This window comes from Ursus arctos, unplaced genomic scaffold (assembly GCF_023065955.2).
Source record: "Ursus arctos isolate Adak ecotype North America unplaced genomic scaffold, UrsArc2.0 scaffold_20, whole genome shotgun sequence".
In the NCBI taxonomy this organism is placed as follows: Eukaryota; Metazoa; Chordata; class Mammalia; order Carnivora; family Ursidae; genus Ursus; species Ursus arctos.
The window spans coordinates 49821658-49843942 of record NW_026622875.1 but is presented as its reverse complement, the minus strand read 5'-3'; the positions used below and the strand labels follow the sequence as shown (position 1 = coordinate 49843942).

The 22285-nt window shown below is 41.1% G+C and overlaps 1 protein-coding gene across 2 annotated transcripts in view; it reads left to right on the top strand.

Moving 5' to 3' along the window:
• The first annotated feature begins 7792 nt into the window (after nt 1-7792).
• The window catches only part of WDR48 (WD repeat domain 48), a 44742-nt gene continuing 30249 nt past the window's right edge, over nt 7793-22285 (top strand). Inside the window, exons 1-2 of one of the 2 annotated variants that reach the window (XM_026496752.4) lie at nt 7793-7880; nt 21456-21596. In XM_026496752.4, coding sequence (XP_026352537.1) covers nt 7833-7880; nt 21456-21596 — 189 coding nt within the window. In that variant the 5' untranslated portion in view covers nt 7793-7832. The remainder of the gene's footprint in view (nt 7881-21455; nt 21597-22285) is intronic. The other variant, XM_026496753.4, reaches the window with a different exon arrangement.

Below are 22285 nucleotides of genomic sequence, written 5' to 3'. Positions count from 1 at the left end.
GAAGAGGTTAAACTAGGTGGGAAAGGGTGTGCAGAGGAAAAATCCATTCTCTTTGGAGGGCAGAGAAGTCAATGAAATCAGGAAGAGAGGTTCTGCCAGGGGTGATGACCTATGGCCACTGCTGAAAGCATCCAGGATGGTGACTGCAGGGGAGCAAAATTTGCCACCCCAAAATGTGTCTCTTTGGCATGTGGATTATTTAGGATGATCACTTTTTAAGAAACAAAAGGGTCAGGAAGAAGCTTTGACCTTTCCCCTGACTGCCTAGAAGAATTTAGACAGAGGACCTGCTCCAGGAAGGGAACAATCACCATAGATAACTGCAGTATAATACGAATTAGGGGTGGTAGACAGGCCGCAAGGTAGCAAAGTCTGTGTAAATTCCTCTCTATGTCCCTTGTTTCTGGAAGGCCCAGCAAACATCTGCTTACCAAACGTTTATCTTTTTCATCTTCCTGTGGTTTATCTTCCTTCCTCATGAAGTCCCAGACAACTACCCCCTTCTCCTTAGCTCTAGATAAGCCTCAGCTGCCTGTGGGTCTCATATTTTTATGTAGTCCACCTATGTATGTAACTAAATTTAATTTTTTCCTGTTAATCTGCCTCATGTCAATTTTTTTTAATTTAAAGATTTTATTTATTTATTTGACAGAGAGAGAGAGACAGCCAGTGAGAGGGGGAACACAAGCAAGGGGGGTGGGAGAGGAAGAAGCAGGCTCCCAGCGGAGGAGCCCAACATGGGGCTTGATCCCAGGACCCCAGGATCCCACCCTGAGCCAAAGGCAGACGCTTAACGACTGAGCCACCCAGGCACCCCGCCTCATGTCAATTGAATTCAGCCAGCCAAAGGAAACTTGAAGGGTAAAGGAAAATTTTTCCTCCGAACAGTGACAGAAAGTGATCAATGATGGCTAGTGATCTTAAGGAGGTGGGGACTGAGGCACTGGGATTTCCAACTGTAACAAAAAAATTCCAGTCCCAGTGCAGGAAAAGACCAGGGGCCTGGTCACTTTCAAATGACATTGGGCATCTCTTAGCCTTAACCACTGTGGCCTAGGACTATTGATGCCTCCTGATATCTATGGGTGACTCCCAAAATCTATGGGTGACTTATCGTGGGTCACAGTGGCCAGAGGAGTCTAATCAATGACTGAGGTAGACTTTACCATCATTTTGGTTGGCTGAGGGCTCAAAATTACACTTAATACAATTCTAATAATCTCATATGATATATTTATATATCAGAGTTTGTAGAGTAAGATTCATACCCAAAGTACTTCTTAGGACTAGCATTTTGGGAAGCTTCAGCCAGTCAGCTACTGTGAAAAAGTCCCACCACAAAAAAAGTGTATTTGTGATGTAGTTTTAATTTTTTCCCTCCACTTAGTAAATGCTTATAAATGCATAACTTTTGCTATATTTTCTTTTATTTTCATAATCAATTATGGCTTTTTATGGGAACAAATAGATTTCCTTAAAAGGTACTTTGATTATGACATTTTAGCAGTAGGAAATCCATTTTAAGGTTTGATTTTGTCACCTCAGAGCTAGTGAGGGCCAAAATCAGGGATGATCTGGATGGTTCTCTACTGCCCTCCAGTGGGAAGTTGGATGGAGATGAAAACATTTTTGGAGTGAAAGAGACTGCTGTATACTTCTAATACTGGCATGTAAAAAATATAGACAGAAAGAAATAAAAAGAACCAAAGGCTATTTTTCTCTCAGTGTGTTCAGAAATAAGTGAACTGTTGAATGATGAGTCATTTAGTACCATGCCTTCTAAGGACGCCTTTAAACCTGAGGAGTTACTGACAAGACATAAAATAGCACACAATTTTTGATGTAAACATCTTAAGCATTCTGAATCTCTATATTTACTTATATAAAATTGATTTTCTTATGCATACTTATGTAGTTATGATGTTGTACTCCATTAGATATCAAACATCCTTCTTAGTAGAGAATTATTAAAGAGTTATAAGAAAAATGCATACAGCTTCTCAATTTCTCCATGTTTCTGACTGATAGCATGGCAGATTTACATTAACAAGTTTATTTAGCACATCTGTGTGAGGCTTAAAATTTGATACTTTTTAAATTGTTTTTAAGGATTTTATTTATTTATTTGAGAGAGAGAGAGAGCACAAGCAGGGTGAGTGGCAGAGGGAGAGGGAGAAGCCGACTCCCCACCGAGCAGGGAGCCCAATACGATGTGGAACTCTGCCCCAGGATCAGGGATCATGACCTCAGCTGAAGGCAGATGCTCAACCGACTGAGCCACCCAGGCACACCAATTTGATACTTTTTAAAATTCATATTTCAAATATCCAAATTAATGCTTTAGGTACTAGCAAAAGGTAATAGTTGCAAACCAAGGCTCTAAAGGGTTTCACATTTGTAAACAAATTTTCAAAACTTATTAATTCCTCTTAAACTACTAAAACAAAAAATATGACAAAATTTATGTCTCTCCCTGGTGATGGCAAATCTGGGGTGTGGTACGAAAACGTACCTGGTTACCTTCACTTTGTGGTTAGATGGATCATTGAGCCAGAAAACATGATTTAAGCATGAGGACAACCTGTAAAAAGGTCTTATCATTTCACAGATCTTTTTCCAGGCCGTTGAGAACAAGAGAGGAGGCAAGAACAAAAGGTATGAAATTTCAAGTTGGTTTGAAAACTTTAAAAGGTGATAGACCCTACATTACATAAAGCTTCTGAGACCTACTCTATGAAAATAAAGCACTTTGGCAATGTTCCCCGAGGAAGGTGATGATTAAAAATTACTCTGAAAATATATTGAATATTTCCTACATACCAGCTACTATGCTAAGATTATCTCATTTACCTTCATAAGAACCACATGAGATAGGTACCCTTGTTATTTCCATTGTACAGATAAAGAAACTGAATATGAGTAACTGGAAGAATCAACCTCCAGAGGAAGATTAAATATGAACATATCTGGTTTATTTGGAAGTAGAAGCCTTCTATAACTCTAATTTGCTTTTTATGTCTACTGCATTTTATTTAATACGTGTGCAGATTTTTTTTTTTTTTTTTTTGCAGGATTCTAAAGGCAGAGGTCTCAAAATCTGAGAACAATATAATAGGTGTCAAGCCTTCTTACATTTTGAATAAACATGCCAATCTGCCCATGCAGGAATTGCTAAGAGATTGATGAAGAAATTCTGTCAGGATAAGCCTCCTGGAAGTTACATAAGAAAAGACAAAGGATGAAATAGCGATTGCAGAGGCTGAGGGTGAGAATATCTTTGCAGAGCTATGAAGATGCTGTGACATTTCTCCTCCTTATGCAGGAGGGAGGGTTGTATCAGTTATCTATTACTGTGTAACAAATCATCCCAAAAGGAAGGTACATAAAACAATAAACACTTACTATCTCACACAATTTCTGTACATCAGGAATTTGGGAACAGTTTAGCTGAATATGCTGGCTCAGAATTTCTCATAAAGTTGCAGTTTAAGATATCATCTGATTGAGCACGCTGAGGTCACATGCCTATACCCTCCCTGTAAGAAGGCTAGAAAAAGTGAGTAACTGTCTTTTTCACTTTTTGTAAGCAGTGCTCATCACCACCAAGACACATGGTGGGTAATTCCCCAAACACAGAAAGAGAACTCAAATGGTAGACGGCAGAAAATAAAACCACAAAAACTTCTAACTCAAAGTCATCCCTTTGGCTGCTCAACACTGATATAACCACTGCTTTCAATGCTTATACTTCAAAAAAAGTTGCCACTTAAAATGTTGCAAATATCCTTCATACAGTCAAAGATGCACTCACTCCAAGGAAGTCAGCCAATGGTTTCATCAGTTACCACATCCATCTGTCCATTTCCAAGTCCAGAACCTCTAGTTGATATCCAGTCCTTTGCAATTTACAGGCTAAATACTGAAGTTTACCAACAATAGTACAACCTACATGCAATAGTGAAGTAGAGGGCAAAGAAAAAAAATAAAAACTAAAGCACATAAAAGTGCACACAAGTGCACACATAAAGGAGACACAAGTAAGGGTGCCAGCTCTCATTTCTTCCCCTGATCATGAGGACTTCACCACTCAGTGACTTCCTTTCTCCACCAGCCATTCTTTGTTTCCTTTACCTTCAGCCAGTACCTTCATTGCTAAGGGATCTGTGTATTTGATAGATCTGTTTAAAGATATAACCACAAACCTATTTCTGCTTGATGATCAGGGTGAATCACTCCAGTCAATACCATAATCTTGTTCTTCTTTTCCTTATCTTGCCTATCCAATGACACAAGACATGCAAAATGGTTAGATGGCAGTCTCACCCCCAAATCAATGAAACCATTGCTCAGGCTTTGTTGAAAAAATTCCTTTCTTTGGTAACATACCTCTAAACCAACAAAACCCAGAATCTCAGAGACTGGCAGTTAAAAAAAATTTAATATCCCGTTGTTCCTAAATCCATTATTTTTACGTATGGAAGCCTGAGAGTTTTAAAACATATCCACAAATTCTTTGACCCTTCTCCCATTAAGAAAACGAGTCTCCAGTTGCTGGAGGGGTGGGGGTGGAGGGATGGGGTAACTGGGTGATGGACATTGGGGAGGGTATGTGTTTTAATGAGCACTGGGTATTATAAAAGAATGATGAATCACAGTCCTGTATCCGTGAAACAAATAATACTTTATATATTAATTGAATTTAAATAAATTTAAAAAGAAAGAAAGAAAAGGAGTCTCCTTTGATATAACCAACCTTAGTGACTAAGATCCTAATGAACTGAATGTGGTTTTGAAGTGACTTCCATTGTTAGTTTAGAAAGGCATTACAGTTTCCATTCAGATTTCTCTCTCTGAGGATGTTTTGCCCTTGGAACCCAGCTACTATGTTATGAGGAACCAAATAGCACTGTAAAAAGGCCACAAGTGGGTGTTCTGGCCACAGACACATCATCAGTCCCCAGACATGTGAAAGAGTGAAACTTTAGATGATTTTAGCTCCCAACTTTTTGGCTGCCCCAGCTGGCATCAAATGGAAAGTGGAACAGAGATAAACTGTCCTGAGTCCTGCACAAGTTATGGATTTGTAATCAAAGTAAATGTTGTAGTTCTTTTAAACCAGTAAGTTTTGGAGGTAGTTATACAGCAATAGACAGCAAGGACCTGAAGGAAAAGAACCAAATATTGCACACTAGTTCAAAGCATATGCTGCAAAAAGGGTTATCTCTCAGAACACACCGGAACTAAGTCTTCAATAGGACATGTGCTTCTTGGTGATAGACAATACAATTAGACCAATGAATTCTATGGGCAATAACATACTGCATTACCTCTTTCATTAAAGAGTGAGCTTCTTGGTCAGAAGCTATATGGTGTCAGACACAATGACTGTGTATAAAACATTCAATAAATCCCCAGATGGTGGCACTGACAGCAGCACAGCAAACAGGGAAGCAAATCTAAATCTAGAATAAGCAATTTCAGAGAGGAAAATAACTATTCTCTTTCAATGACTGGGTAGGGGTAAAGGAATTGACTTGCCTCCAAGTGGCTGGCTGGTCCTCCTGGAGCAGGGGTATCTCACCAACTCAGAATTGGTCATTGCTGCTGGCAATCTGAACACTCAACAGTGGTTTGGTAATCCTAGGCATAGCTCCAATCCTGCTATCATTTCCATTTCATTCATGATTCCAATGAGCAAGCACTGAGCCTGGAAAAGGAGGTTGAGTTTCCTCCACAGAGCAGTTCATTTCATCCATATGATTCATAAGATTCATTCTGCTAGGTCCATCAGCATATCCCATCCCCTCCCAAATATTCCTTGTCACCAGTTCTCCAATCTTGTCTTTCCAATGTCCTTGAACACCTGGCCAAACAATTAGCTTTGCACCATGAATTATTATCCAAGGCCAACTCTCCTTTCAGGCAAAGTGAACTTCTGGACATACTGCTGGCCACTCTGCACATTAAAAGGACTTCATGACTTCAATGGTCTTCAGGTCCAAAGTGGGACCCCAACAATCTCACAGTGCATTTCTGGCAGGTACCACGATATTGCGCAGAGCAACAAACCTGAACAAGTCTGGCACATCATGGGTATTCAATAGACATTTGTTGAATCATGCTTTAAAAATGTAGATCATAGCTAACTAAAATTTAAATAAACATTTGGAAGAAAAAAATGCAGATCATTTCCCTCCCTCCCCTGTTTAAACTCCTTTAACAGCTTCCTATTGCTCTAAAAGCCCCTGCTGGGTGTGGCCTCTGCTTTTTCCTTCCCCTTGTTCTCTGAACTCTAAGCATTGGTCCTCAATTCTTAGATGTTCCCTATGCCCTCCTGCCACAAGACCTTTGCTCAGACTGTACCCTGTCCTTGCCGAATTAACTCCATTCTCAGATCTTGACAAGATTCTTTCCTGTCTTATAACTATTTTTCTTCACTATAATTAACTCCATATTTATTTATGTGTTTAATTAATTCCTGCCTTACCCTGGGACTCTAAGAATCTAAGGATTATGTGCACTCACCACTGGATCCCCAGCACCTAATATATTGCCTGGCACTTAACAGATGCCAAATATTTTGCTGAATGAACACATGAATAAATGAATGAATGTGTCTGTAATAAAATGTAGTATACGTAATTTATCTTCAAGTTATCACTGCCAGTTTTGCTTAAGAAGCTTTCTGCTATCAGTTCCTACTCCTCGAATTCACATTTCTTTATTAATTTAAAAAGGCATTTGTCTAGACAAGAACTTTCCTAAGCATCATTCTGTACTAGCACTATGCAATAGAAATATGTGAGCTACATACATAACTTCAAATATACTATCAGCCACATTACAAAAACTAAAGAAATAATCTTACTATTTAACCAGTATTTCCAAGACATCATTCAGTGTGAGATCGATATAAAACATATTAATGAAATATTTTACATTTTCTTTATCCTGTCTTTGAAATTTGGTGGGTATTTTAGTTTCATCATATCTCAGTTTGAATTAGCTATATTTCAAGTGCTCAGTAGCCAGACGTGCGTAGAGGATGCTGTACCGGACAGTGCAGTTCTATAGAATTCACTTTCACAAGAAGGAGTGTGGCCACCCTCAGCACCTAAAATTAGTGCCAGGAAAGCGTCCTCAAGTCAAACTTTCGGCCAGAAGATCTAACTGTCCCAGTATAAAAGATGATTTAAACCAGATACAACAGTGAGCCCCAACTCCTTCAGAATTCATTAACTTAGAAAGTTGTCTCTAGGAACAATTTTAATGTTTATCTTCCTATAACATCCTTTTATCTCTTATTTAAATAGAAACGTTCCTCCTCCTGAAGATATGGGCCACCTTCTTTGCCAACCCTTCTATTTCTCCTCCTTCGAAGCCAATTTGTAATTCTTCATTTTTAGGTACTTCGTGGCAAGTCTGCCCATTCCCTTGGCTGCCTAGGAAAAATGGGGCGGGGGTAGGGGGACTCTGTCCAAGCCTCCCATGTCTAGTGTTCATTCTTTCGGCGTCTTTCTTATGCCTGCTTGTACCTCTGGAGGAGGCACCCCAGACAGCAGCGCAACTCATTTAAGGCCCAGAGCTGGAGTCGGATTGCTCTTCGATTCAGGAAGTGGCTCTCTCTCTGCCAGCACTATACACACGCAACGGTTTTTAGGTGCTTCAGCCTCACGAGACAACCACTGCCCACAGCGACAAACAGCATTAGGTGAGCACAAGACCAGGCCGACCTCGGCTTCACCACCTGCCCTTGGCTAAAGGGGAAGAGGCGGGACATCCGCCCGGTCGGAGACACTTCCGGAAGTGACGTAGGAGTGTCAACATGCAAGATGGCGGCCCATCACCGGCAGAACACGGCAGGGCGGAGGAAAGTGCAGGTATGGGAGTCCCGCTCCTCGACCTCCTGGACGTGGCCTGAGGCTCCAGGCCCACCTGCAGCAAGCAGATGCCTCGGGCCGCGGTCGTCCAGGGTAGCGGCTTGGGGCCAGTGGGACAGGGCGCGGCCGGCGGCGAGGGGTGGGGCCGCGGCGCTAACGGCTTGAGGAAGGGGCGGGGGGGGGGGGGCGGCTGGGTGGACCTGCCTGGGCCCAGTCCCGGGACCCTAGGGTTCGCTGTTTGGAGCTTGGGCTTGCCAGACTCCAGCTCTCTCGTAGGCTTGGGCTTGCGGGATCTGGATGGGCTCGTTTCCCGCCCACCTGCCTCCCCCTTCCCTTGCTTTTCACCAAAACGCTCTGCCCTGTCCGCGTCTGAGCCGAGGCCTGCGTCCACTTCTCCCGCGAGCGGCGGCGGAATGGGCCTGTGCGGGGGCGTGGCGGGGCAGCGGGGCGCAGATGGCCCTGCGGGGTTTCTGCGGAAGATTCTGCACATGGGAGCCCTCTGCCTTTTTTTTTTTTTTTTTTTTTTTACTTTTTGCGGAAGCTTTGTCCCTTGTGAGGTGGAAACGACGTGGGAGTGTGCTGGTGTTAGTGGGAAAATTATCATTTTTATTAATTTTTTTCATCTTCATTGTGCATTCTCGAATCTTTCTTTCCTGTTCCTGATGATTTATTATCCAAGGGTAAAGAGTTATTTGATCGTTTCGTGTGTTCTTTATGCCTTCGTGAATCCACTTTTATTTTGGGCAAGATTAAGAGTTGTCGCTACCTATTATTTTCAGCGGTGCAAGGAGTAAAACCCTATTACAAGTGTTTGCCTGCAGATATATTAGGATATATCTAGATATAGGAGTGACGGTTTATGCGCTTATTCATTAAACGTTTACTGAGCTCTTTAGTCCCAAAGATGTGCAAAGAATTGAGACAGTATGGGAATAAGTAATACCCAGGATCTCTTTATGAACCACAGAATTATATGTAGTTCTGCAGATTGAAATCGATTGTTTAATAGGTAAACAGGACAAAGTGATCCTTCAGTAAGGTAACCCCAACAGTGGCTGTATGCCATTGTCTTCTGGGCAGTTTACTTACTTATTTTATTGATCTCATTGATCACTACAATGTCCTGAGCATTCGCTAGATGTCTCTGAGTTGAGTGAAATTAATAAGAACCTAAAATAGCTTATTACCCTGTTAGATGATTTTTAAGTGCATCAGTAAAGGGATTTAAGTAACCCCAGCATCCAAGCCAGGTGGGTGGGAATGTGTGCTGCAGACTAAAATGTAACTCAGAACTCAAAATGTAACTCAAAAATGTCTTAATTGTATTCTAGACAGTAGAGTGGTACACTTCTTAGGGTAGTAAGGAGAGTTAGGCATCTCAGTTTCTTGCATTTAAATTTAAAAGGCCATATAAAAGTACAGGATGAGGAAATGTAAATTTACCACAGTGTGTGGAAAAATTGAGTGTTTTAATAAGCTGAATGTGAGCCATCACATGTTGAATGACAGAGATAATTCCATTCTTTGCTGGTCATAGTACAAAACTGCAGGTTGGGATTCAGCACTTACTGCCTTGTTCTTGATGGGTCTAAGCAATCAGATTGGTGAAGTAACCTGAAACTATTTCCTGTGAAGAGCGTCAAAAGAACGAAGATTAGCCTGCTAAAAAGAAGATTCAGTGAATTGTTAGCTGCTCTCAGAATTTGTCCCATAGTTATAGAACCAATGTGAGAAGCTACAGAGATTGATTGTATCTCAGTGTGAGGGAGAACTTTTGTTGATGGAAGTGTTTTTCAAACTAGTGCATGTCCGTTGTGAAAAAAAAACCCACAAACAATAGAAAGGTATAAATGATAATTGTCCTCTACTCTTCCAAGAATGCTACTGTGGACAGTGTGATATATAATCCTAGACCAGTTTTTTGTTTTGTTTTGTTTTGTTTTGTTTTACTCGGAGCACTGTTGGCATGTTGGGCTGCATGATTCTTTATTCTTTATTGGGCAGGGAGGGGGTCCTGTGCATTATAAGTTGTTTTGTGTCATCCTGGCTTCTGTCTACTAGATGTTAGCATCTCTCCAGTGTTGACAACCAAAAATAACTAGATACTTTCAGATGTTCTCTGGAGGGTATAATTGCCCCTGGTTGAAAACCAGTGTTCTATACCTCTTTGTGTATGTGTACCCAACTTACGTGATTTTTTTGACTCTAAACAAAGTCATAGTTTTTATTGTTCACTGTCTTGCTGTTTGTCAAAATTTTAAATACACATTCCCATTGACCCAGCAATTCCTCGTCTAAAAAATTGTTTTACAAAAGAGCAGATGAGGGGTGCCTGGGTGGCTCAGTCAATTAAGCGTCTGCCTTAGGCTCAGGTCATGATCCCAGGGTTCTGGGATCGAGCCCCCCCCCCTTGCTGCTCAGTCCGATTCTCTCTCTCCCTCTGCCCCTCCCCCAGCTCATGTCTCTCTCGCTCTCTCTCTTAAATAAATTGATTAAATTAATTTTTAAAAAAATTTAAGAAGTGCATATGCATATATCATACTCTAGTTATGCAAGAGTGTTTATTTTAGGAATGCTGTCATTGTGAAAAAAAATCTCAATGTCCATCAGTAGTCACTTAGCAGATGAGTATACCTACATGGTGGATTAATTTGCAGTTGTTAAAAAAATAAGCTTGATCTGTATTATTAAAAAAGGAATGGTGTCCAGAAGTCAAAAAACAAGTCAACATAGCATAGTCCCATTTCCACAAAGGAAATAATGTGTCTTAAACATCTGGAAGGCTATTAACAGTGATTATCTCTGTGTATTAGATTATGTGATTATGGGTAAGGCAGGAAATGGGATATCTTTTATTTTAAAATATATATTAACTTTTATATTTTTGAGCTTTTTCCATTCTTTGTTTTTATAAATAAAATCTTTCCATTTTGGAAAAAGTGTATATGGCTACCTAAATATATTTTGCCTCTTGGCTGTCTTGTACCAAGAGGCAGTAGCCCTGAGCTTCATTATTAAATTGTAGGCCAAAAAGAACCCTTGAGACTTATAATATTGATAAATAACCTGTGGAGAGGGGTCCAAACATAGTCCTTATTAGTTATAGACATAATGAAGAATGAGTACATGTCCTACCATCTTCAACTTCTTAAGCAGCCTGGAGGTGAGTATGAGGGAAAGGGGTGGATTTGTGATTGGCAGAAACATGATCAGACAATCAAATTAATGAATTCAGATATATGATACAGATTTTTTCCTGGTAATCAAGTTTCAAAGTAAGTCTTCACTCCCTGGTGGTCCCTTGTTGTTATTATTTTCCAACAACCAGAGTCTGATGGTTGACTCAGTCTCTTTCTCTCTCTCTCTCTCTCTCTCTCCCTCTCTCCCTCTCTCCCTCTCCCTCTCTCCCTCTCTCCCCATTCCTCCCTCTCTCTCTCCTCCCCATTCCTCCCTTTCCCTCCCTCTCATTTCCCCTCTCCATCTTTCCTTCAGCAATGGCATCTTCTCTCACTTGCTTCAGAATTCTTGGAATGAGCTTGTCACTGCTATTCCTGGTTTAGGAACAACAACCATGTCCTAGTACCCAGGGATGTTTCAAGTATATACTTGGCTTTCCATAACAGGATTCTTTTCCTTGGAAATGACCCCAAATCCAACTTAACCAGGCTCCCATAATAAAACACATGTATTGGCTTAGGTAAATGAAAAGTCAAGAGGTAGTGCTGGTTTCATGCAAATCTTGAACCAGCAGGCTCACTGTAACTCTCTAACCTAAGAAGTGCTGTAAAGTCAGCTTTACCATTGGGCTGCTAATGCATTCTCTTCTATTCCCAAACTCTCAGCTCTTGGCCTTCCCTCTTGGGGGCTGTCCCATCCCAGTCCTCATGTCCCTTCATACAGTATTCAAGGCAACAGTCACTTATGTGGCTCCTGTACATTTTCTTCTAGGATTTGCTTGCCTTGAGGAGAAGAAATGGGGAATGGAGAGGCAACCCACAGAGGTCTCTTCTATCAGTACTTACCTTTTTTCTCTGCCAAATATTTAGTTATTCCAGACCTATTCAGAACTCAGTATGGGTCCTTATTTCTGATTCTGAGTTCCAGTTCTGGGTTGGTTGTTTAATCTTTGAGACTTTTTTTTTTAAAGGAAGTAGAATGATGCCAAATAAGCTTTAAAGGTTAAAAAATGGTTAGTGATAAGCAGCAGAAGGAGGGGGAAGTGAAATTTTAGTTCTGGTGGCCAGAGTAGGCCTTGCTGAGAAGCTGACTTTTGAGTAAGGATCTGAAGGAAATGAGATTGCCATCTGGAAGAACATTCCAGTGAGAATATCAGATGCAAAGTCCTCATTGGGAATGTACCTGGCTTATTTGTGGAACGCTAATGATGCCTTTGTGGCTGGTGTGGAGTGAGTGAGGGAAGAGGAGTAGGAGATGAAATCAGAGAGGTACCTGCAGGCCAGATCTTTTAGAGCACTTCAGGTCATGGGAAGGGCTTTGGCTTTTGCTCTTGAGTGAGATAGAAAGCAGTCGGTGAATTTGGAACCGAGGAATATACGCAATAAATATGTGTTTTTACAGGACCAGCCTGGCTGCTGTATTAAGAACAAACTGAAGGTGAGCAAGGGCAGAGCAGGGGGACCAGTAGCTATTTAAGAAATCCAGATGCTATGGAATAGTGCTCCACACAGAGTGGTGAGAAATAGTTACATTTTGGAAGACTAGACTTACTGACAGGATGTGAGATGAGACAAATTGAAGTAATGATGGCACCAAGGTTTTTGGCCTGAGTGACTGAAAGAATGAAGTTGCCATTAACGCACATCAGTGAGGGAGAATACAGGAAAAGCTAGTTTGGAGAGAACTATTGGGAGCTTGGTTTGGGAAATGCCACAATTAAGATGCTTGTTAGACATCCAAGTGGAGGTGAGTCAGTGCACACTGGGGGGCGGGGGGGGGGGAGCTGGGGAAATAGCCCAGAGTGCCTCCTTTGTGAGCCTGAAATGCTCTATTTTTTTAAAAAGATTTTATTTATTTGATGGAAAGAGAGAAAGCACAAGCAGGGGGAGCGGCAGGAAGAGGGAGAGGGAGAAGCAGGCTCCCCGCTGAGCAGGGAGCCTGAAGCGGGCTTGATCCAAGGCTCAGTCCCAGGATTCTGGGATCATGACCTGAAACAAAGACAGCTGTTTAACCAACTGAGCCATCCAGGAGCCCCGAGCCTGAAATGCTTTGAAATATCCCTTCTTTTCTTAAAAGGATTGTGAATTTTTTACTTATTCCATGATATATCCATATTTGTTTTCATATAAAAAATTGTTACTGTGATAGGCAGAATTCCTCCCCCGCCCCCCAGCAAATGCCCATGCCCTAATCCCTGGAATTTGTGAATATGTTATATTGCATGATAAAAAGGACTTTGCAGATGTAATTAAGGTTACAGACCTTTAAGGGGGATTATCCTGGATTATCCCAGTAAGCCCAATTTAATCATGTGAGCTCTTAAAAGCAGAGAATGTTCACCCAGTGGACGCAGAAGTCAAAGAGATTTGAGGCACTAGAGGGACCCTCTTTTATAGGAGAGGGGAAAAATAGAAAGTATGAGAAAGACTGCAGGCCTGTAGGAGCCTTTTTTTAAGGAAATTAAGGTGGTCACATATGAGCCTTCATCTTCTCTGCCTTTGCCTGTTCTCTTGACTGTCTAAATAAGGTTTTCCAGGACTTTACTCACTCATTCATTATCACTATCTCCAGCACCCTCTGCTTTTTTTTTTTTTTTTTTTTTTTTACTTCCATCTCTTTTGCCTGTAAAGCTTACCTATATCATGGGGCGATGGCAGGGGGGCGGGGTGGCAGCAAACTTCACTTAACTTGCTGTGACTTCTCTTATATTCTTTCTCCACTAGAATGAAAGCTCCAGGGTCACCTGGGTGGCTCAGTCAGTTAAGGGTGCAGCTGAGGTCATGATCTCAGGGTCTTGAGCCACGTGTCAGGCTCCCTGCTCAGTCAGGAGTCTGCTTCTCCCTCTCCGTTTGCTCCTTCCCCCCTCCCCCCCCCCCCCCCCGTTCATGAGCACGTGCTATCTCTCTCTAATATAAATGAATGAATAAATAAATAAATAAATAAATAAAATATCTTAAAAAAATAAATAAAAGAATGAAAGCTCCAGGAGGACTTTTGTGCTCACGCACAAAATCTTCAGTGTTAAGAATTGAGCCTGGCCACTGGTGGATGCCTCATCAATATTTGTTGAAAGAATTGCATCCTGTTTTTCTTTTATCTACAGCCATTTTTTTTTTAGATTTTATTTATTTATTTATTTGGGAGAGAGAGAGAGAGACAGAGTGAGAGAGAGAAGAGGGCACATGAGCAGGGGCAGAGGGAGAGGGAGAAGCAGACTCCCCTGCCAAGCAGGGAGCCCAATGCAGGGCTCGATCCCAAGACCCTGGGATTATGACCTGAGCCGAAGGCAGATGCTTAACCAACTGAGCCACCCGGGTGCCCCATTTTTTTTCTTTAACAGTAGGTTTTTAGGGGTGCCTGGGTGGCTCAGTCGGTTAAGCATCCGCCTCTTCATTTCAGCTCCAGTCATAATCTCAGGGTTGTGAGATAAAGCCCCTCACTGGGCTCTGTGTTGAGCATGGAGCCTGCTTGGGATTCTCTCTCTCTCTCTTCCTTTCCCTCTGCTCCTCCCCCTGCCCTTGTGCTCTCTCTCTCAGACAGAAGTTCTTAATGTGATATGTCTTGGAATATATCAGTGTATGCAGTTCATTTTTTTAAGGTTTTATTTATTTATTTGAAAGAGTGCGTGCATGAGAGAGCACAAGCAGGGGGTGCAGCAGAGGGAGAAGGAGAAGTAGAGGGAGAGGGAGAAGCAGGCCCCTGGGCAAGCAGGGAGCCCGACGTGGTAGTCGATCCCAGCACCCTGGATCATGACCCAAGCCAAAGGCAGACGCCCAGCCGACTGAGCCACTCAGGTGCCCCTCATCTTCATTTTTTAATGACCACTTAGAATGGATAATTTATCTAGTCGTTTCCTTTTTGAAGATACCATTGCTATTTTGTCCCATCATACTAAAATTTACTAAAGAAGATTAATAGCATTTAAAAAATAGTAAAGGAGGTCTTACAAAAGTAAACAAAAGGACAAAGATCCATAATATAGAATGCATAAATGAAGGATCAGTTTGAAGGTTCCAACATCTGACTGATGGGGGTTTAAGAAGGAGCAAACAGAGATCATTATTAATGACTTGATACAAGAAAGTTTTCCAGAGCTGAAGCGCCACAAGCTTCTAGATTGAAAAGGCTTTCTCAATGCATTGCAAAATTATTGATAAAAGGACCAAAAAATAAATAAGTAAATAAAGCAGCAAGAAAATAGATCCTAAACACTTGGGAGTGAGACGGTGGGCAGGTGGCAGTACAGGAAAGAATGAAAATGAGATCACTTTAGAATGGAATGAAACAGAATGGCATTGAATTCAGTGGCAACAGTGGGTGCTGGATTGGAAGTTGGAGCAGTGCCTTCAGAAGTGGAGGGGTTTTTCTACATGGACTTCTTTACCCAGCCAAATCAAGTGTAGAGGTAAAGACCTTTTTAGGCTTGCGAGGGCTAAATCACCTCAGGGACCTTTTCCTGTGTTAGTTTCTTAAGGTCCTGGGAATGTGTTTCAGCAAATCTGGGGAGTGAACCCAGAAAGAAGGAGACATTGAAATTCAGGAAACAGTGACCCTAACCCAGCCCGGAAGAGAAGTAAAGGGAAGCATCAAAGGTGACAGCTGTGCCAGCAGACAGGGCAGGTAGCCCGGGCTACCGTGAGAAGATGTGTGTTTCTGAGAGAAGGCTTCTGGGCAAAGCAGGGTGGTCTGGGCTCTTGCTAAAATATCTCATGTGATGCTGCAATGAAGGGGAGTGAAGTTAAAGTAGAGGAAAGCATAGAAGAAGGAAAGAAAGGGAGAATGCCAGGGAAAACAAGCCTCTAAGAAAAGAAATGTATTCATAATATAGTTCTTGGCTAGTCAGCAGACAGCAGTTTATTCACCCGAAAATAGTGGTACATCTATATTGGAAGAGTAGAGGGAGGAGTTACTAAGGGGAGTCCAAAGCTAGATCCCAGTCTACCATAGCCTGAGTAAATAGACAGTGTCTAAAATGGATAAGCCAGAAGATTGTAGGATAAGCACAATGTTTTGAGAAATGCAGTAATTCTTCAAAACAATGAAGAATTGAAATTAGTTACCCCTAGGAATTAAGAACGGGTATGGGGAGTCTTACCCAGACAACAGGGAGATGGTTTTTCATTAGAGTCTTTCAATACTATGGCATTTGATCTTCTGAATACAGGCAAGAATTACTTGGACAGAAATTAAATTATAAGTTCAAAAAACTAATATGTTTCTATTGTAAAACATTCGTACCATATAAAAAACCCACGAGTAACAGTCACCATAATTCCATTACTCAGGAATAACTACTGATAGTTTTATGTATGTATATTCTTCCAAACTTATGTATTTGTTTTAAAATACACATTTAAAAAGGGGATCCCTCTTACACTGTTGGTGGGAATGCAAGTTGGTACAGCCACTTTGGAAAACAGTGTGGAGGTCCCTTAAAAAGTTAAAAATGGAGCTACCCAATGATCCAGCCATTGCACTACTGGGTATTTACCCCAAAGATACAGATGTAGTGAAAAGAAGGGCCATATGCACCCCAATGTTCATAGCAGCATTGTCCACAATAGCTAAATTGTGGAAGGAGCCGAGATGCCCTTCAACAGATGACTGGATTAAAAAGATGTGGTCCATATATACAATGGAATATTACTCAGCCATCAGAAAGAACGATTACCCAACATTTGCAGCAACATGGATGGGACTGGAGGAGATTATGTAAGTGAAATAAGGCAAGCAGAGAAAGACAATTATCATATGGTTTCACTCATTTATGGAACATAAGAAATAGCAGGGAGATCGGTAGGAGAAGGTAGGGAAGAATGAAGGGGGGTACACAGAAGGGGGAATGAACCATGAGAGACTGTGGACTCTGGGAAACAAACTGAGGGCTTCAGAGGGGAGGGGGTGGGGGATTGGGATAAGCCAGTGATGGGTATTAAGGAGGGCACGTATTGCATGGTGCACTGAATGTTATACACAAATAATGAATCATGGAACACTACATCAAAAACTAAGGATGTACTGTATGTCGACTAACATAATAAAAATTATTTAAAAAAATAAAATATATAGGGGTGCCTGGGTGGCACAGTGGTTAAGCGTCTGCCTTCGGCTCAGGGCATGATCCTGGCGTTGTGGGATCGAGCCCCACATCAGGCTCCTCCGCTATGAGCCTGCTTCTTCCTCTCCTACTCCCCCTGCTTGTGTACCCTCTCTCGCTGGCTATCTCTATCTCTGTCGAATAAATAAATAAAATCTTTAAAAAAATAAAATACATAAAATAAAATACACATTTACTATTCTGCAACATTTTTATAGTAATTATTATACCCTACTCTGTTGAACATATTTCACTTCAAAAAAACACATAATGGCTTTCTTCCTGTGTTGGTCAGTCTAGATCTACATCAACATTTGTAATGATTAAATAGCATTCTGTTTTATAAGGTGTGTGCCCTTGGGGCGCCTGGGTGGCACAGCGGTTAAGCGTCTGCCTTCGGCTCAGGGCGTGATCCCGGCGTTCTGGGATCGAGCCCCACATCAGGCTCCTCTGCTATGAGCCTGCTTCTTCCTCTCCCACTCCCCCTGCTTGTGTTCCCTCTCTCGCTGGCTGTCTCTGTCTCTGTCAAATAAATAAATAAAATCTTTAAAAAAAAAAAAAAAGGTGTGTGCCAAAATTTACCCAACTAGGATACTTCTAATTCTTTGCCATAAAAATCACACCTCTGTAGTAAATACCTTTGAAGAAGTGGGCCTTGATTTGTTTTGCCAAGAATTACTTTCCACCTGGAATGAGGACCTGACAATCATGTTGTTATTCTCTGACCTTTTCCCACTGGACCAAATCAGATAATCTCCCAGAAATCTGAACATTAAGATTCCTATGTGCAACATAGTCTCCACTGTGAAATGCACTGAGAGAAGCAGATAAGGGGCCTTGGAGCCCCAGAGAAAAAGAGATCAGGAGAGATTGAAATTGACATTGAAGCCATCTTGGTTCCGATGGCTCTCCAGTGTCTGATTCATGCAACAATATTTATTGTGTGTCTTTTATGTGCCAGACACTATAATGAGGTACAGTGGTAGAATAAACAAGGCAGACAAGTTCCTTACCCTCTTGAAGCTTTTATTTTAAAGGAGAAGATATAACAAAAAAAAGAGAAATACGGAGTGTGGTTAAGAACAGTGCAAGAAATAAATAGGGTAAGTGATGGAGGACGGAGACCAGGGGATGCTTTTCAGAAGAGGTGACTTTTCTGCTAAGACCTGAAGGGCCAGGATGAGCCAGACAAGATAAAAGCCAGGGGGAGTGTATTCCTGTGGGGTTCATAGAGGTGGGGGATGTTCTTGGCATGGGGAACAGTAAATTCTTTTTTTTTTTTTTAAAGATTGTATTTATTTGTGTGACAGAGAGACAGCCAGCGAGAGAGGGAACACAGCAGGGGAGTGAGAGAGGAAGAAGCAGGCTCCCAGCGGAGGAGCCCGATGTGGGACTCGATCCCGGATCACGCCCTGAGCCGAAGGCAGACGCTTAACGACTGCGCCACCCAGGCGCCCCAGGAACAGTAAATTCTGAAGCCTTCGGGTGGGTGGGAAAGAGCTTGATGTGTTTGAGGAACAACAGAGTTTGGGGTGACTTTCATGAAAGAAGCTGGGGGGAGTTAGTTTGAGGTGAGTGTGAAGATGCGGGATAGATCCAAAGCATGTGAGGAATTCAGACTTTAAATGCAGTGAAAAACCTTTGGAAGGCTTCAGCAGAGAAGTGCCATGATTTTAAAAATGTCTCTTATGAGTCATGACCATATTTCCTGCCCTTGGGCTCTGATAGATATCCTTGTATCTTTATGTTAAATTCCCCCCCCCCTTTTAATTTAGGCTGGTTTGAGTAAATATCTATTACAGTTACTTATACAAAAGACTAGGCCAAAAACAACAGTCTTGTTGTCTTTGTGCATACAGCCCTGGCCCTTTTCATGTCTTTTTTATGTGTTTGTTGGCCATTTTCTTTTTTAAAAACTTCCTCTTTGTGATCTTTATTCCTCTGTTAGAGAGTTTGACTTTTTAAAAAAAATATATTTATTTATTTATTTGACAGAGAGCACAAGCAGGGGGAGCGGCAGGCAGAGGGAGAGGGAGAAGCAGGCTCCCCGATGAGCAGGGAGCCTGATGTGGGGCTTGATCCCAGGACCCTGAGATCATGACCTGAGCCTGAGGCAGACGCTTAACCGACTGAGCCACCCAGGTGCCCCAGGAGTTTGACTTCTTATTGCTTTGTAAGGACTCTGTAGTTTCTCAAGAGTAAATTTTTATCTTTCATATTTATTTCGTTTTTTCCCAGTTAGATGTTTGCCGTTTAGCCTTGTTCATCTTATTTTTTGGCATTCAGGGTTTTTTTGTTTGTTTTTTTCCTAAATAACAGCATTCTTGAGATACAATTTATGTGAACTCACCCTGTTGAAGTATACGATTGAGGGCTTTTTCATAAATTCACAATATTTTACAATTGATCAATACAGAGCCTTTTGTCACCCCAGAAAGAAACCTCATACCCATTAGTATTTACCCCCATTTTCCTCCCTTCCAAGTCCCTGGCAACCACTAATGTACTTTCTCTTTCTGTAGATTTACCTGATCTGGACATTTTGTGGAAATAGACTCCTAACATAACTGGTCTCTTTAACTTCGCTTAATGTTTTTAAGATTCTGTCAGTGTTAGAGCTTTTGTCAGTACTTCACTGCTTTTTATGGCTGAATAAGATTCCGTTTGCACAGATACACCACATTTTGTCTATCTGTTCATGCGTTGGTGGGCATTTGAGTTGTTTCTACTTTTTGGCTGTTGTGAATAATGCTGCTGTGAGCAGTTGTGTATATATGGAAGGTTTTGACTTGTGTTTGGTCAGAGCAGCATTGGTCTTTTTCTTTTGTTTCTTTTGTTTCTTTCTTGTTTCTTGTTAGCAGAACCTTCCCTATGTAGAGATTATACATATTTGCCTGTCTTTTTTAAAGTGTTTTTTATGATTAAATTGTTAAATTTCAATCTTTAGTTCATATGCAAATTCATTTTGGTTTAAGATTTGGAAAAAGGATATAATTTTTCCCATTAGAATCACTAGATGCTCCCAGATAATTTATTAAAGAGGTTATCATGCCCTCGTTTATTTGAAATACTATATTTATATCAAGATTAAAAATTCGTAATAGGAAAATATGTGTCCAAATTTTGTTTTATTCTGCTGATTCTTTTTTCTGTATTCCTGTTGTGGTACTCCATTGTAATTCTCCTAGCTTTGCCTTTTAAGATCTTTAAAGAATATCCTTTCATTTAAAAAAAAATGACTGGGTATTCCCCTAGAGACACTGTACTGTATGTATTTCATCAGCTTCTAGAAAGAAATCTGATAGGATTCTGACCAAAGTTGGGTTAAATTCATAAATTTAGGAGTTATTAATTTTGAATCTTCCTGTGCTACAATATGGCATGTCTCAGGTTGTTCTTTTATGCACCTTGTGCTGTTGGTTATGTATCTTTCTTGCAAAATATGTTTCTAGGTACTTGTTCTTGTTCCTATCGTAAGTCATCACCCTCGCCCCCCCCCCCCCCCCAGTTTTTTCTTAACTAGTTATTTCGTTAGATTAGAAACGTTTTGCTTTTGGCTGCCTTTTTCTTACTTGTAATTGCTTTTGGTCAGTTCTCTTGGGTTTTCACGTGGAGCAGACAGGTTACCAAGAGCAAAGTAGAGGAAAACGCTCTGAAGGAAATATTGAGCCTGTTATAGGAACACAAAGCTTCATTTTGTGTGGCAGGTCAGGTGAGGCCTTTCTGAGGAGGCATCATTTAAACACACGTAAAGACTGCAACAGAGTGGGGAGAAAGAGCTTCCACACAGAGGGGCCAGTGCGTGCAATGGTCTGGAGGCACAGTGTACCAGAATCGCGAGCAGAGCGTGCAAAGATGAGTGGCAGGAGAAGTGATCAAGGCACTTGAGGCCGGTCAAGGAGTTCAGATCAAATCCTGAGTTGAGGAGAGTAAGCAGCTGAAGAGGTTTTTGAGCAGAGGTGAGACATGTTCCAATTTACATTTTTAAAAGATTGCCCAGCTGCTTTGTGGAAAATGAATTCAAGATAGACAAGAGTGGAGAAGAGTCTGGTTAGGAAGCAGTTGTAGTAAGTTAGCTTTATACCTGCTGATCCTGGACTAGGTTATAATGAATGTCATTCTTCTCCACTGCTCAGTGTTTCAGTCTCTGCAGAATAAAATAACGTTTTTATTGGATTGAAAAATAAGTTTTATATCGGAAAACATGGGATTTTGAATTTCAGATTGGCTACCGGTAGGCTACATTTTATTATTGTATGTCTTACAACTTCATAAAAAGCAAATCTGGACGTATTTATCAGGTTTCCTATGTTATTCGAGATGAAGTGGAGAAGTACAACCGAAATGGAGTCAATGCCCTGCAGCTGGATCCAGCACTGAACAGACTTTTCACAGCCGGTCGAGACTCAATCATAAGAATATGGAGTGTCAATCAGCACAAGGTAAGGCAAGGATTGAGTTTTACATTTTAAATCTATGCTCAGTAAATGTTTGTCTAATATGGCACCTTTCAGAGTGTCAGATTTAATCTCTGAGCAATGAGTTATTTGGTATACTGCAACCAGAATTCTATAAGCCTCTGAGAAAAAGCCCCTAGGGGAGTATTCATAACTGCTTTAGCTAAGGTGGGGACTCCATAAACTAGGTACGTGATAAGAGCTCTCTGCTACAAAGGAGCAAAGATTTGTCTGGTAGGAGGACTGCTTTCAACAATTTATTTTCCTGGTTTAAATATGTTCCCCCAAAAGCTTCTTGGCAACCCTTTTCAATGCTTAAAAAAAAAAAAAAGTTGAATATGCTCTTTTACATTTATAATTAATCTGGAACAAACATTTGATTTCTTTATTTAAAAGTGATTAGAGTGCCCAAAAAATCCATAGGGCCTTATTAGATAATATAAGGTTGATATAAAAATAGAAAGACAACATGGTTGACTTCTTCAGGAGATTTAAAGTCTGTTTTCTTAAACAGGGAAAGGACTTAAATCTATGTAAAAGTAAATCCCCCGTCAAATGGAAAGGAACTCTTTTTGTATTTTGTTTGGATGCCTGTATTGGGAAAGGAAAGATTCAGGGAAGGAGAAAGAGCATTTATTGAGCTCCTAGCCATGTACCAGATACACTTTTAGCCC